General features: G+C 35.3%; 2 protein-coding genes across 2 annotated transcripts; both read left to right on the forward strand.

Moving 5' to 3' along the window:
- The first annotated feature begins 508 nt into the window (after positions 1–508).
- On the forward strand, positions 509–1,451 carry LOC111410947 (ethylene-responsive transcription factor ERF023-like). Its single transcript, XM_023041537.1, has one exon. It carries the CDS (start codon positions 582–584, stop codon positions 1,152–1,154), a length of 573 nt encoding a protein of 190 aa, XP_022897305.1. The 5' UTR covers positions 509–581; the 3' UTR covers positions 1,155–1,451.
- Positions 1,452–7,742: 6,291 nt separating this feature from the next.
- LOC111409928 (exportin-2-like) lies at positions 7,743–14,150 on the forward strand. Its single transcript, XM_023040049.1, has 4 exons — positions 7,743–7,828; positions 7,986–10,477; positions 10,661–11,164; positions 13,813–14,150. Exons 2-3 carry the CDS (start codon positions 8,006–8,008, stop codon positions 11,144–11,146), a joined length of 2,958 nt encoding a protein of 985 aa, XP_022895817.1. The 5' UTR covers positions 7,743–7,828; positions 7,986–8,005; the 3' UTR covers positions 11,147–11,164; positions 13,813–14,150.
- Positions 14,151–16,157: the final 2,007 nt, after the last annotated feature.

Here is a 16,157-nt window from a genome sequence, read left to right on the forward strand (position 1 = left end):
TTTTCCCTAAATAATATGTGAAAACATCCTACAAAAAACAAAAATGGTCACAATCATCCCGTGTTGCCCTCTACATGTGAACTTTTCTTACCAGAAAACTTTAAAGCAATGACCAATGACAACCCAACAAGTCTACATCAAGGGTTAGTTTTGTCATTGTCAATATTAATCACAACCAAGCCAGGTCCATAGATTTGCACGTGGAGGCAAAAACGACACTAATGCCGACTTCGCGGTAGTAAAATGTTACATATATCTATTCGGAAATGATCTAATGAGCATCAATGCTTATTTTAGGTTAAACACCGATGGCGTGTCATATAAATTCATTGGTGAATAAACTTACGGTGGGCTACAACATCTGAGTTAGATTAATTAAAGATCTACTAATAGATTTATATGACACGCTACCGATGCTTAATATAAGATGCACATCGATGTTTATTAAATTATTCTTATATATCTACTAGTGATGTGTAGCATTTTATTTGTGGACGGGCACATTGGTCATAAAATTTTGGTAGGTCCAATATGGACATAAATATTTAAGTATCATACCCAAAAGCCAACTCTTTTGTATAATGGAGCAACCACCACCATGCCATGAACATGAAATAACACCATCTCTTCACAGCTCCACCACTTTCACCACCACCTCCGCCGTGGAAAAATGCACTAAACAAAGTAGCGGAACTCGGCATCCAGTCTACCATGGTGTTCGTAGAAGAAGGTGGGGGAAATGGGTGTCCGAAATTCGAGAACCGCGTAAAAAAACTCGAATATGGCTAGGTTCCTTCCCAGCTCCAGAAATGGCAGCTAGGGCATATGATGTAGCTGCATATTGTCTTAAAGGACACAAGGCTCAACTCAACTTTCCCAATGAAATTGAGCACTTGCCCCGACCCTTGACTAGCACGACCAAGGATATTCAAGCCGCCGCGACATTAGCGGCCAAGATGGTGGCGGAAAAAGTTGAAGTTTTGCATGACGGCAGAGGAGATGATTTCTGGGCTGAGATAGAGCTGCCAGAGCTGATAGAACATAATGGGACAGATACTTATGGTGGCTATTTATCAGAGGTATGGTGTTGGAATTCTTCCTCAGAGGTTTTCCCCGGCTGCGCCACCTCCATTAACTGCGAAGAAATATTGTAATACTACCATATCTATAATTCATAATATACATATAAATAAAATGCATAGATATATAGAAAATGATTTCTCAAGCACTAGACATTGATGACATGATTCACCAAGTAATTGATGTGTTATGTCATTGGTACTTAGAATATCATTTCTAAATATACATATACATATATAGTTATGTTAAAAAGTAATAAATTTTTTGCAGCTGAGTGCATAATGTTTCGAGTAATTGAATGCTAGTAAACTCCCTTTTTATTTTTATACACATGTGTCGTATTTACCGAATACAAATAAATATATCATTCAAAAATGTAGCAATGAGTTTAATAGAGCGAGGAAAGTATTTGATTAATCAATTTTAATATAATCAATAATTATAAGAATTTCTTATTCTAAGCTATTGGGAAAAAAAAAAAACAATTAAGAATGTATGATTAGTTTGTATGAAGTACTATCTATTTTAATTGAAGTGGTCGAGAGAATGTAACACTTGCATTATGTTTGATTTTCTTTGCGTGCATTTAGCAAAAGTATAAGATGAATATGGCAATTTTTTTTATTTAATAACTCACGTCACACGATATGATTTAACAGAATACTGTTATAACTGATCGTACTGTTGGGGGCGAAAGCTCCAATAACACACGTTGGCTCCAAACCGGATTATAAAGAACGAGATTTAATGACAATATTTAAGTATACTAGATCACACCACGAAAACAAAGGTTTAAAAGTAAAGAAAACACAAAGGGTTTAACGCAGAGAAATGATGTTTATTAATTCAATGGTATGGAGAATACAAGACCGACTAACAATACTGCTTCTATGTTACTCTCTCTACAAACTGATAAGAGGAGCCTCGTATTTATAAGTCAATCCTAGAAGAGTCTTAAAAGGCAGAAAAAATATATTACAATTAGGAGACCCAATTTCAACAGGATTTTGTTTCCTTATTCAACTTAGTTTCCTTAAACCCTATGTTAATATTCTCCTAGTTCAAGTCGAATACGTCTCTTTAAAAGACTTCTATTTGAGTCATACTCCTAACAATCTCCACTTTAACTCAAATTTCGGTGCAACAAACGAAACTCCTAGATTTCAAATTCATCTGCATCGAAATTAATTGGCCGAATCTCCTCAAAACAGTAACCACTCCATCTAAACCAAACACTCGTCCTCTGCTCGGCATCCACAACCGACACCCGAACCCAATCCCAAGGGTTCCCAATTCCACAAAAGAATTAATATTGATTACACAGGGTCGAAGCACACCCTGTAGCAAGAACCAAAACAAATGCTTGAACGGAGGCCCCTTGCTGGAATTGTCGCCTTCAACGTCCCTAGAAGCATTCCAGACATTGCTGGCACCACGGTACCTATACTCAATGAGTCTTACCCCAACAACTGAACACAGTGTACTCGTTGAAATTGGTGCCAAAGTGGAATCACCAATGCTCTCCCTAGCACTGTTCTAAATCGACCCAACACAAGAGATACTGTACCAAACTGAACTTCCACCACGGTACTAAACTTGTCCAAATCTCTCCTCTTAATTGGTTCTACACTCCCCTACATAATGTACATCTGGGATCTTTTTCGTCCCTCCAGTACAACTCGGACTCCTTTTCGGACCTTCAAGACTCCACCTCCTCTAGAGAATTTATACCCTTTTACATCTAGGGTACTTAGTGAAATGAGATTCCTTTTTAGGTCAGGAATATGTTGAACTTGATCAATTGTTCTAAATGTTTCATTCCACAGCCTCAATCTAATTCGACCGATCCTAGCAATACCGCAAGATTGGTTGTTTCCCATTATAACTCCGCCTTGCTGAATAGCCTCGTATGTCTGAAATAAATTCCTATCGGAACATATATGGTGCCAACATGCTGAATCAAGAATCCACTCCTCATCAAACCTAGACTCCATATCAGATACCACGATCAACATTACCTCTTCGCTACCCGAACAATTCTCAACTACATTGGTTTCGTCTGAATTTAAAGGTTGTACCTTATGATTTGCAGCTAAATCACTTTTAGCCTGCAACATATCGCAATCCTTCCGAATATGTCCCTTCCTTTTGCAGTAGTAACATGTTACGTTGCTAAATCTAACTCTCGATCGGCCTCTTTGTCGACCGCCGTGAGATACAAGAGCTTCCCCATCCCTTGATGTAGCTCCAACTAAATGTTTCATTTTCTCCTTAGAGTATAAAGCATCATATACATCTTCTATAGTCAAAGTATCTCGACTATACAAGATAGTATTCCGAAACGACGCATAATACTTAGGCAGCGAACACAACGGGATCAAGAGAAGATCCTCTTCATCGAACTTAACCTTCAACGTCTTCAGCTCTGCAACTATTTTCTTGAACACGGCAATGTGATCTTCCAACAATCCTCCTTTCGCCATGCGATGAAAATACAACTTCTGTTTAAAAGCCAAATTACTAATAAGACTTTTAGTCATACATAACTACTCTAGTCTCAACCACAAAGTAGCAGCCGTCTTCTCCTTCAAGACATCCTGTAGAATATTGTTGGATAAATGAAGATGAATCAACGACACAAACCTTTCGATCATTCCGTTCTTTCTCCTCTATTGTCCAATCGGCTGGCATCTTCTCAAAACTCAACAACACATCATCCAAATCCAATTGCGTCAAAACAGCCATCATCTTTACTTGCCACAAAGAAAATCTTGTATTGCGATCTAGTTACGGAATATCATACTTCAACCCAACCATCCCCAAAAAATCTCAACCAATCTACGAAAGGAACTAAGCTTTAATACCACTCGTTGGGGGCAAAAGCTTCAATAACACACGTTGACTCCAAATCGGATTATAAAGAATGAGATTTAAGGAAAATATTCATGTATACTAGATTACACCACGAAAACCAAGGTTTAAAAGTAAAGAAAACATAAATGAATTAACGCAGAGGAACGATGATTATTAATTCAACAATATGGATAATACAAGACAAACTAGTAATACTACTTCTATGTTACTCTCTCTACAAATTGACCAGAGAAGCCTCGTATTTATAGGCTAACCCTAGAAGAGTTCTAAAAGGCAAGAAAATATATTACAATTAAGAGACCCAATTTCAACAGGATTTTGTTTCTTTATTCAACTTAGTTTCCTTAAACCCTATGTTAATATTCTCCTAGTTCAAGTCGAATATGCCTCTTCAAAAGACTCATATTTGAGTCATACTCCTAACACGCACTAGATTATTGTGCTCAATGGCAAGTTGATCCTCCTGGAACAACCCCATTGCTTCGGAGGTTCAGTGATTTTTTGCGGTTTTAATGAAAATTGTTTGATAGTCCTATTCTAGGAATTGTGTCCTATAATAATTTTCACAAACCCATTCATTATTGGAGTCATGCTGCTTAGCTAGGGCCCTGAATTTTCTTGTTGGGAGGGGTGTCCCCCTCCATTGGCAGGGAGTGTGGCCTTGGTCAAGAAGAATAATTCTTCATTATTGAGACTAAATTATTCGAAAGTTGGGTTGAAAAGTCAGGTTGTCACCTCAAAATGTTAATTTCCATTAGCCAATAGCATGTTGATGCATAAACCTTGAACTATTTATTGATTGTGAAACGTAACCTTAGGAATGCATTAATATGTGCAACAAGCCTCCTTCCTAGTCATAAAGCCTAGAGGTTTTTCTACCTTTGTCGCTGTTGAAGCACAATGCTTGCGTAAGGTTGATCATTGTGATCATTGTTTTTGACCAAATTGCTAGAGAGAGGGTGAACAAGTTTCAGAGAAGAAGAGGAAGGAGAAATTGCATCAATCAATACATTTAATTGATCATTATATTGTAGCAACGCATTCACAATGGATCAGTACTTGAGAGGACACCAGAATTTGTTTCATGTTCCGCTGTACTATAATCTTCAAATGTAAGGTTACAATATAGGTAATATAAACGAACAAATCAGAGTCCATTGAGAATCTATGAATCCTATTAAACTTCTCATATGAGAGAGAAACTGAATCATTCGATCAGTAAGGTATTAATTTCATTACTTCTTTCTCATCTTCTAATATAGACATTGATCACTACTTATATCATTGTCTTGAAGATTGTTTCAAACCATACAATATTTCTTACCAGGTTTGACAAAACCCTCAATTTGTCTCATGAAGATGATTTCTTCTAAAATCACCTTGTAAAAAAAATTGTTCCAACTCTCTGCATAGCTATGCCACTTACGTGGCTTTAAAATAGAGGAATCAAATCGAGTATCACGCCCTTTTATCTAATAAAGCCACTAACATCTGCATAAAGTTTCTTTAGGTATTAGCTACTCGAACTCGCTTTATTTTTATATAAAGAATCCATTTGTCTACTTGCTGATTCAAAGGCCTCCAGATAGAACTTTGGTTCAAGACTCGACAATTTCATGAAATGACATTAAGGTAACACGAGCAAAATTGGAGTATTCATGGCTAGAGGGTGTTGAAACTAGGCCCGTGTCAAGTACTACTGATGTTAAATAAGTCAGTAAAACCTATCAAAATTCTCACATAGGAGAGACCTTGAACCTTTTGCTCAGCATATTCAGGTCCATGCTTATAAAGCAAAAGATTAGACTACATACCAAAATAAGTTTTTGAGCTTTATGAATCTCACAAGCCCTAATTCCACCCCATAGTCAGAAACAAGAATCCAAATCAGAGAAAATAGATAAGTAGATTTCAATTTAACCCTAAAGTACATAAGGATTTTCTTTCTTCACTCAAGCAGATGAGATTTAATCTGTGAATTAAATGGTTTCAAAATTATTTGGTGTCATTTAAGCTACCAACAATAAACTAAAGTTGATGTAAGAAGCATTTTTCTCTTATCACTTCTAACAAAAAGACATTTTCCAATTCATAGACATATTACTCAATCGTATGTTCGAGTCAATGCGCCTAATTACAGAAAAGATGGCAATAAATGGCGCACAAAAAAGTCCCTAAACTTTATAACTTAAAATTTTTAGTCCTTCAACATAACAACTTATACCCAATTAGTCCTCCCAGTCTGTCTGTGCATCTCCAGCTCACGAAAATGATATGTTGGCACACAAAATTACTTATGATCGCAATTAATTTCGTTTCAAAAAAACCTAGCTGCTCCTTAAAAGCGTGCACCAAAAGGTCTCTAAACTTTAAAATACAATTTTTTGGTCATTTAACTTAAAAACATGTGCCATGTTAGTCCATCTAGCTCTGCCATTACAAAATGTATAGAGAAAATAAGCGTATTTACATGGAAAAAAATTTAAGTATCACACATTTAAAAAAAAAAAATTGAAAATATAAAAAATCAGATTTAAAAAAAAATTATTTATAAACTAATTAATTAAGCATATATTTTATTAATTAAATATATTAAGGTCACAATTCTATAGGTATCAAATTGTTTCACGATTACAAATAAAAAGTTTTATATGTCACAACTTATTCATTGATCATAAATTTATCAAATCAATAGTCACTTATTATTTATTGGTTACAAATTTTACAAGTCGCAACTTATTTAACGATCACAAAATATCTAATCAATTAGTCATAAATTAATTTTTGATTACAACTTATTTTTCGATTACAAATCAAAAACTATAAGCCGGGGATCATTTTTTAATCACAAGTTATCAAATTATTTGATCATAAATTATTTTTGAATCACAGATTATAGAATTAATTTGTTACAACTTACCAAATTCTGAGTCACATTTTCAAATTTAGTTACAATTACACATTCTTCTAGGTCACATATTATTTACTTCTCATAAATTTATTAGTAACAACACCTCAATAATTGATTGCAAACTTTTCGTCCCCCTCCACCACCACCATGCTACCACCCAATTGTTATCGTCGTCGCCACCACAGCCATTACCACTATAATAACAACACCACCATAAAACACCAATGCCAACACCACCACAAAACACCAATGCCAACACCACCACAAAACACCAATGCCAACGCCACTACCACCATAATGCCAACACCCAAATAGCACTGCCTACTCTTATATGAACCACCAACATCGCCTCTGCACCACCAACGCCACCATCAACACCGCTCGCGCACAGCTGCTGCAAAATGTGAGCAACAATGCTTGTGAACGACAAACAACAGATGCAGAAGACGAAAAAATAAAAGAGATCGCGATGACAGAAAACAGATTGCACAATTGATGCGTCTGTCACTGGTGATGCTCCTATCACCAATGTTGGGTATTGGGTGAGTGTGGCATGGAAAATGAAAAAGTAAAAGATGAATTAGGGTTATGTAAGGTTGGGGATGGGGATGGGGATGGGGATGGGGATGGGTGTAGGAGTAGGTATGTGCATGTTTGTTGAGTTAAATTAATTTAATTTTATAATATTATGAAATTTAAATTATCTGATTTTTGAGCAAAAAAAATTTCGATCTGATTTTTGAATTGAGAATTTAAAAACCATGTATTGGTATAATTTTCACATTCACATAGTAATGCAATAGCTCAATGGGCTAATTTTGAAGCCCAATCCATTTCAAGTTTTAGGCCCATAAATCTATACTACTACTCAACAGCATGTCGTTCTCTCTACATCCCTCCTTTTCACCCTCTTGTTCAAATTTTCAGTGCGTGTGAGCAAATTCGTCTCTCTCTATATCTCAGGTAATCTTCACTTTCTCTCTCTACATTTTCTTACACTCGCATATATCTTCATCATATTTGCAGAATAAATACGTACAATCAAATCTGTAGCTGTAATTTGATTTAAGTAATACCTTTAATATTTCACTAAAACCCTAATTCTAAAATTGGCACTCAGGCAGTGAAGTTGAGATAAAAATGGAGTGGAACCCTGAGACCTTACAATTTCTATCACAATGTTTCCTCAACACCCTATCCCCACTCCCTGAGCCCCGCCGCCGTGCAGAGGCGGCGCTGGCAGAGGCTACCGATAAGCCTAATTACGGCCTTGCAGTGCTCCGGCTTGTTGCTGAACCCTCCGTGGACGAGCAGATCCGTCAGTCTGCTGCAGTCAACTTCAAGAACACCCTCAAGGCGCGCTGGGCCCCGCATACCACTGATCCGTCCATTGCTCAAACCCACACTATTCCTGACCCAGAAAAGGAGCAAATCAAATCGTTAATTGTAACTCTAATGGTGAATTCGTCCCCCAAAATCCAAGCACAGCTCAGTGAAGCCCTGGCCATAATTGGGAAACATGATTTCCCCAAAGCTTGGCCTACGTTATTGCCGGAGCTTGTCCAGACTCTCGATGGGTTAAGCCAGGCCAATGATTATGTTTCTGTAAGTGGGGTTTTGACAACCATTAATTCGTTGTTTAAGAAATTTAGGTATCAGTTTAAGACCAATGAGTTGTTGCTTGATTTGAAATATTGTCTTGATAACTTTGCAAAACCATTGTTGGAAGTATTTAAACGTACTGCAAGTTTGTTAGATCAGGTAAGTACATCTGGTGCTGCTAATGCAAATTCCCTTAAGCCCTACATAGAGTCTCAGAGGTTGTGTTGTAGGATATTTTATTCCCTGAATTTTATGGAGTTGCCCGAGTTTTTTGAGGACCATATGGAAGAGTGGATGATTGAGTTCAAGAAATATTTGACTGTAAAGTACCCTGCTCTCGAGGACAGTGGAAATGATGGGCTTGCGTTGGTCGATGAGTTACGAGCTGCTGTATGTGAGAATATTAGTCTCTATATGGAGAAAGAAGAGGACTTGTTTCAGAAATATTTGAGTGGTTTTGTGGAGGCAGTGTGGGCTCTTTTGGTGGTTGCATCTGCTGCTTCTAGTCGGGAAAGGTTAACTGTAACTGCTATTAAGTTTTTGACCATTGTTAGTGCTAGCGTTCACCATACTTTGTTTGCTAGGGATGACATTTTGCAGCAGATTTGTCAGAGTATCGTGATTCCTAATGTGATGCTAAGGGATGAGGATGAGGAGTTGTTTGAGATGAATTATGTAGAGTTCATAAGAAGGGATATGGAAGGGAGTGATCTTGACACGAGAAGGAGAATTGCTTGTGAACTTCTTAAGGGGATTGCTATGAATTACAAGGAGAATGTCACTGAGAAGGTAGCAGCTCAGATACAGTTGCTTTTGGCCTCATTTTCTGAGAATCCAGCTGCAAATTGGAAACACAAGGACTGTGCTATCTATTTGGTTGTCTCTCTTGCCACAAAGAAGGCAAGCGGAAGTTCTGTTTCCACTGATCTTGTTAATGTTGAAAGCTTTTTTGGGTCTGTCATTGTGCCAGAGCTGCAAAGTCAGGATGTGGACGGGTTTCCTATGTTGAAGGCTGGTGCATTGAAGTTTTTCACCATGTTTAGGAATCAGATCTCCAAACCTATTGCAATGGCTTTGCTACCTGATGTTGTTCGCTTCCTTGGTTCAGAGTCGAATGTGGTCCATTCTTATGCTGCCAGCTGTATTGAGAAACTGTTGATGGTCAAAGATGAAAGTGGAAGGGCGAGATACTCAGCAATGGACATTGGTCCATTTTTGCTTGTCTTGATGACAAACCTTTTTAATGCTTTACAGAAGTCAGAATCTGAGGAGAATCAGTATGTGATGAAGTGTATAATGAGAGTTCTTGGGGTTGCTAATGTTTCTCGTGACGTTGCTTTACCTTGCATCAATGGCCTGACAACTGTTCTGAATAAAGTCTGTGAGAACCCAAAGAATCCTATTTTTAACCACTATCTGTTTGAATCTGTGGCTCTTCTTGTCAGACGGGCCTGTGAGCAGGATCCATCTCTCATATCTGCGTTTGAAACAAGCCTTCTCCCCAGCCTGCAGATGATCTTATCTAGAGATGTGACAGAGTTCTTTCCTTATGCATTCCAGCTGCTAGCTCAGCTTGTTGACTTGAATCGGCCTCCTTTGCCTGGGAATTATATGGAGATCTTTGCAATACTTCTTTTACCCGAATCATGGAAAAAGTCTGCAAATGTCCCTGCCCTTGTGCGTTTGCTTCAAGCATTCCTTAGAAAGGCTCCACATGAGCTGAACCAGCAAGGGAGATTATCTAATGTCCTTGGTATATTCAATACATTAGTTTTGTCTCCTCATTCTGATGAACAAGGATTTTATGTGCTAAACACCGTGATTGAGAACCTTGGGTATGATGTGATCTCAGCCTACATTAGCCACATTTGGGTTGCTCTGTTTAATCGGCTCCAGCATAACAGAACAGTGAAGTATATCAAATCTCTTGTGATATTTATGTCACTTTTTCTGGTCAAGCATGGTTCTCAAAACCTTGTAGGCTCGATGAATGCTGTTGAGATGAATTATGTAGAGTTCATAAGAAGGGATATGGAAGGGAGTGATCTTGACACGAGAAGGAGAATTGCTTGTGAACTTCTTAAGGGGATTGCTATGAATTACAAGGAGAATGTCACTGAGAAGGTAGCAGCTCAGATACAGTTGCTTTTGGCCTCATTTTCTGAGAATCCAGCTGCAAATTGGAAACACAAGGACTGTGCTATCTATTTGGTTGTCTCTCTTGCCACACGTACAATTTTAGAGCAGTTTTGGATACCCAATCTCAAGCTGATCACAGGTTCACTTGAGCTTAAATTAACTTCAGTTGCTTCTGCCAGACTTATATGTGAATCAGTGACGCCATCGGATTCCAAGCTTTGGGGGAAAATGCTGGACAGCATTGTTACTCTTCTATCATGCCCAGAACAGGAAAGAGTGGAAGAGGAGACTGATGTTCCAGATTTTGGTGAGACTGTGGGTTATAATACCACTTACGTTAACCTGTACAATGCTGGGAGGAGAGAAGAGGATCCTCTGCCAGAAATCAACGATCCAAAGCAATTTTTGGTTGCATCTTTGGCAAATCTTTCTGCTCATTCACCTGGAACATACCCGCGGATCATTAATGAAAATCTTGAGCCGGCAAATCAAGCTGCATTACTTCAACTTTGCAACTCTTACAATCTTACCATAGTTTAAGAAACTAGCCGTTTTATGGTAAGTTTTGTTGTTTCATCTGTTACTTCTTTGCATTTATTGTTTGTTTATGAGGTATTAACATATATTTTTTAACTGTTTTGTTAAAATTGAGGTGGCTTAGAATAGTGTTTATGGAATCAATTGACCATGCACTAAAAAGGGGAAAAGTTAAATTTACTATTAACTATGATGTGTATCATTACTCGTTTTTACCTTTGAGCTGCATGTTTTTGGACATACATATTGTAGGTTTGCATTACTATCCGATACCTCGCCTTGTCAGTTCTTTTTTGCCTCTACGTGCATTAACATTGCAAAGACCAATCTGATTATCGTAGATCCTGTGATGAATTATTGTATTCTTGGTTTGTTGCTAAGAAGTCAAGCATTCTGGGTAGAGATATGTCCTGCAATATTCATTTGACCAATGCAATGGTGATCATGTTTCTTATTGTTTAAAGGTGATATCTTTTAAAATAATGTTTCAAAATAAACTCCTAAAAATTAGAAGATAAAATGATGTCATATCATATTGAAAAGGTATTATTGAAGTTGCATGCTGTGATAGCTACTATGGGCATCGACTGTGCTGTGATAATTGCCACATGCTCTAACAACAGATTTTCAGCTGAGAATCATGTGAGAAACTAGTAGAGTTCACATATTTTATAAATCTCTTCCTATTGGAATCTAAAAAATAAAATAAAATTGACATTATATTCTTGCCCATTACTATTGGAATTAAAAAAAAAAAAAAAAAAATCATCTTAGGGGACAAACAAAATATTTTGGCCCAATGTTCAAAAGCTTCAAATTTCTTGTTCGCCATGCACTCACTTTTCCAATCAAAGGATATTTTAAACATATGTAAGGTTTGCTTATTCAATGCCCCTGTCCATTAAAAAAAAAAGGGAAGTGACATAAAAATGAGAATAAGATTTGACTACAATGGTTAGGTTTGTCTTGAGAGCAAATTGTACTTGTTCGAGGACAGGGTGATGACTAAGTTGAATGAATAAAAGGCACTCTGGCAAATAGATATTGATCTTCATCTCACTGTTCCTTGCATTATCATTGCGATAAAGTTTGTTGATGTAGCATGACAGTTGTAAAATATGATATTATGATTCATTAAATTTGGTGGATTTGCTAAACAAAATTTTACTTATATTAATCTAGATGTGATTAGCATTTTATGCTCCTTCTTTTCAATGTCAAAATGGTGTTTTGTTATTATATTATATTAGATTTTTGATGCACAAAATGCATCAGGATGTCAGATATTCTAACTCTAAACTGAATTGAATTCGACTGCAATATCAGCAGGGTGAGTAAAAGATAAGGAAAAATATTTTAGTTCTAATAATAGGATTGTTGTGATTTTCCATTGAAACATTTTATAAATTTCTGTTTTCACCCATGAAATGTTTGATATTATCCTAGATGGTAATATTTTTGTACTGCTAAGTTAGACGCTCTTCATTATTTATATAGTAGATTTTTATTGCTAGGATACTTGCATATTCATCATGATTTGTCTTAGAAAAACAGATGGCGGCCACATTTTTATGGTACAAAGGCAACTAGGCAAGTCATTGTGGCTTTTATTCCAGCAATCTGCCCCATGTGTCCTGTATTTATTTGATAGCTCAAAGTGAACTTTCATTTTCTCCTACTTATTATGTTGGATTTCAATTGTAAATGCACATTGTGAGCTATGATTCTTTAGATTTAGGGCCTGCTTGGGACCCGTTATGACTTATGAGTTTTTGTTAAAGTACCGATTTTGTGCGTTTATGAATTGATCGATTTTGAATGATTTTAGCAGTTGTTTTTGAAACAGTTTCAACTTATACTCGAAGTTTATTATTCATTGGTTTTGAAAGTTTTTTAAAAGAATAAAATTACTTGTATTTCTCTGTGAAATTTTCCTTTTAAAGTTTCTTGTATGATTTTTATTTATTTATTTTTATATATACTCAAGTGATAATTTACTTATAGGTAATATTTTATATATAAGTTAATATTTAAATTAAAAAGTTAAATATTTACTTAAAATTTTAAGTTAGTATTTGTTATCTTATTAGTAGTATTTTTACTTTATTAACAAATTTTTATATAAAAGTGATTTTTTATCTTAGAAGTAATATTTTACTTATAATTAATTTTTTAACTATAATGTAATTTTGTTGCTTATAAATAATTTTTTTAGTTAATATTTTTATTTACAAATTAGTTTTGAACAAAATATGTTGGTTGGAAATAATCATTTTATGAAGGGTAAAATTAGAAGAGAGTGAGAAAAGGCTCGTCAAAATTACACTACACACCAATTTTGGGTGGTTTTTAAACCATCCAAAAAAATAAAAACTAGCAAGCACCTGTTTTTCTCTCTCATAAATGGTGCCACCTAAAACAGGTCATAAAAGAACACCCATGCAGGCCCTTAATCTTATTTTTTAGTTTCGTTTCGCAGCTTTGTACATCATTTTCTCAAGTCTTGAAATGCGTCGTCCTACCTTTAGTTAATTTTCATGAATCCATGGTGCTGCTGCTACTCCCTTTTCCAAACATTTCTCTTATCTTTTTGATTTTGTATACATTAACTACATACATTACATGCACGGTCTTTCTTCCAGGAACAATATTATAATGATGTTTTACAGTTTTTGATAATGTAGGATTCTGAAGTTGAAACAATTGGCAAAGGGTATCATCATGCATTTGTACATTTTCGGTCTTCGGATGTTAAGTCCTGCCTGGGTACAGTCGACCAGCATTACATTATGATAAATCACAGTGTCTGTTGAGTTTGCTTGAATATTGATGGCTTGTTGTGGGGCCAATACGGCACGTAATAGAAGGCTGTGTTTTTTGAGGGGATTGAGAAAGATATCGACAGATTGACGTTTGCTATCGAAACTATATTTTCTGGAGTTGTCATGAAGGTTAATTGTATCTCTACTTCCATTTTCATTGCTATGTTCGCTTTATATTTGGTTTATACGAGGATTCTTATTCTAAGGTTCGATTAGCAAATGTGTGCGCCAATACTAATAGGGGACTAGAGTTGGTGGATTGGGCTAACAAATAACGTGAGGGTCAAAATATGAATTAAACACATTTAGATTGGCTTTAAAAGGACTCGATGAAAGGAGTAATGTAATAACCAAAATAGTGTATGAATTAAAGATTCTCACAAGGTACCAAGACTTTAGATGGAAAAAAAAAATAGTAATCGATAATATAACCCCGAGGGATAGTTCAGTGGTCAAGCGAGTCCCTCACTGAGGTGAGTATTCGGCTGTAAACTTTAGGATCTCGTGAGATTAGTTGAGATGTGCGTAAACTGATTTGGATATCTATAGTTATAAATTAATAAAAAAAAAAGGTAATCGATAATATTATAGAAAAAGGGCCTGCAAGAGGCAATTTTCAATTCCACACTCACCAAACGGTCCTAACTTTGAAATATGAATTTTGAGAAATTACTCAGTGTGTCGTGAAATGTTGTTAGCCCAAATAGATCATCCATTTATTAGGTTAATAATCAATTCAATATTAATAATCACTTCTCTTGGTCTTTGTAGGAGAATTTAAACTTCTAGGAGATGTAAGAGCCAATCTTAATATTTTATATCTTGTTGATTGTAGAATCCACGTAGAAGTGAGCTCAGCGTGAAATCAAATTTTTTGGCGATGAAAAACAATTTTACAATCAAAATTTGTATTGCTTTTGGATGAAGTTTTTATTATATATGTTATCATATAGAGAAAAGCATATTCCTATCGAAACTGTGCAATGTTTGACATTTATATTTAACTTTAGCTTATATTGAATCGATTTTCATGTATCTTATCATAGAAATTAGTTAGTAATTATGGCAGTTGATACCATTTAAAAGAACGCAAGTTGATTGTTTTAATTTTTACAATATGCAAAGTTGGTATCAATTCTTCTCTTTGTTGTAAAGCCATTAGTGTAAAGTTGAGTCTTCAAATACTCTCTACCCTCAATTATGTGTAAATGAAGGACATCGAAATTCTTAAAGATCACGTTTGAATTAGGGTACATTTGACATGACTTTTGAAAAGTCAAAAGAAGCTTTGAGCACTCGAAACCTGTTTTTGGATCCATTTGACTAGTTTTGTTGAAGTACTTTCGATAGTTAAAAGAGTTTTTAGAGAAAGTTGATCTATTGTGACTTCCTCTAAAAGCACTTTCGAAATTGAAAGTATTTTTAAATTTTAGTTTTCAAACAAAAATTAAGATAGTTTTTTTCAAAAATTCTTCTATAAGATGCAAAAGCAAAAACAAGAACTATGCCAAGCGTGCCCTTAGTTTATTTATTGAGTTGTGAGTAATATTATTATGCAATGAAAATTTTAATTATATCCTTCCATAGAATGTTCTATATTTTATTCTCAATTCTTCTAAATTTCATTTTGGATAAATTAATATCAAGTTTCAACAATGAAAATGTAAAAGAAATTACAATCAAGGTTATATTTGTAATTATGTTCTAAATCACAATTACTTGCAATTATTCTTAATTTGTCACGTAAAAATCATATACAACTATGATCACAATCCAAACATTATTATTGTTAGTTGAATTCTTGGTCTGTTTCGATATTCTTAGTAAATATTTGAGAATTAGGACAATGTGTCTGTAGAGATAAAGTAGAAAACTTTGTCTTGCCTTTGATAGCTGGGAAAAGAATATTGTCCTAGCATTGGACAAGACAGATTAATGGAATGTTGACACTTCAATTCTTTCATTTAGATTACTAATATTTAAAATTTATACTATAAAATGAGATAATTGATTTTCTCAATGATATAAACTCAATTAAGATTGTCCGTTTCTATAAATTCCGAAGTTTTTCTTTTCATTATCCTATTATATTGACCATCTTTAAAGCCGAAGGGAGGTTGATATTACATATTATCATTCATTTATAAATAATTAAATATTAACTTAATTAATAAGAAGAGTGACGCTACTCA

Source organism: Olea europaea, chromosome 15, assembly GCF_002742605.1.
Source record: "Olea europaea var. sylvestris chromosome 15, O_europaea_v1, whole genome shotgun sequence".
In the NCBI taxonomy this organism is placed as follows: domain Eukaryota; kingdom Viridiplantae; phylum Streptophyta; class Magnoliopsida; order Lamiales; family Oleaceae; genus Olea; species Olea europaea.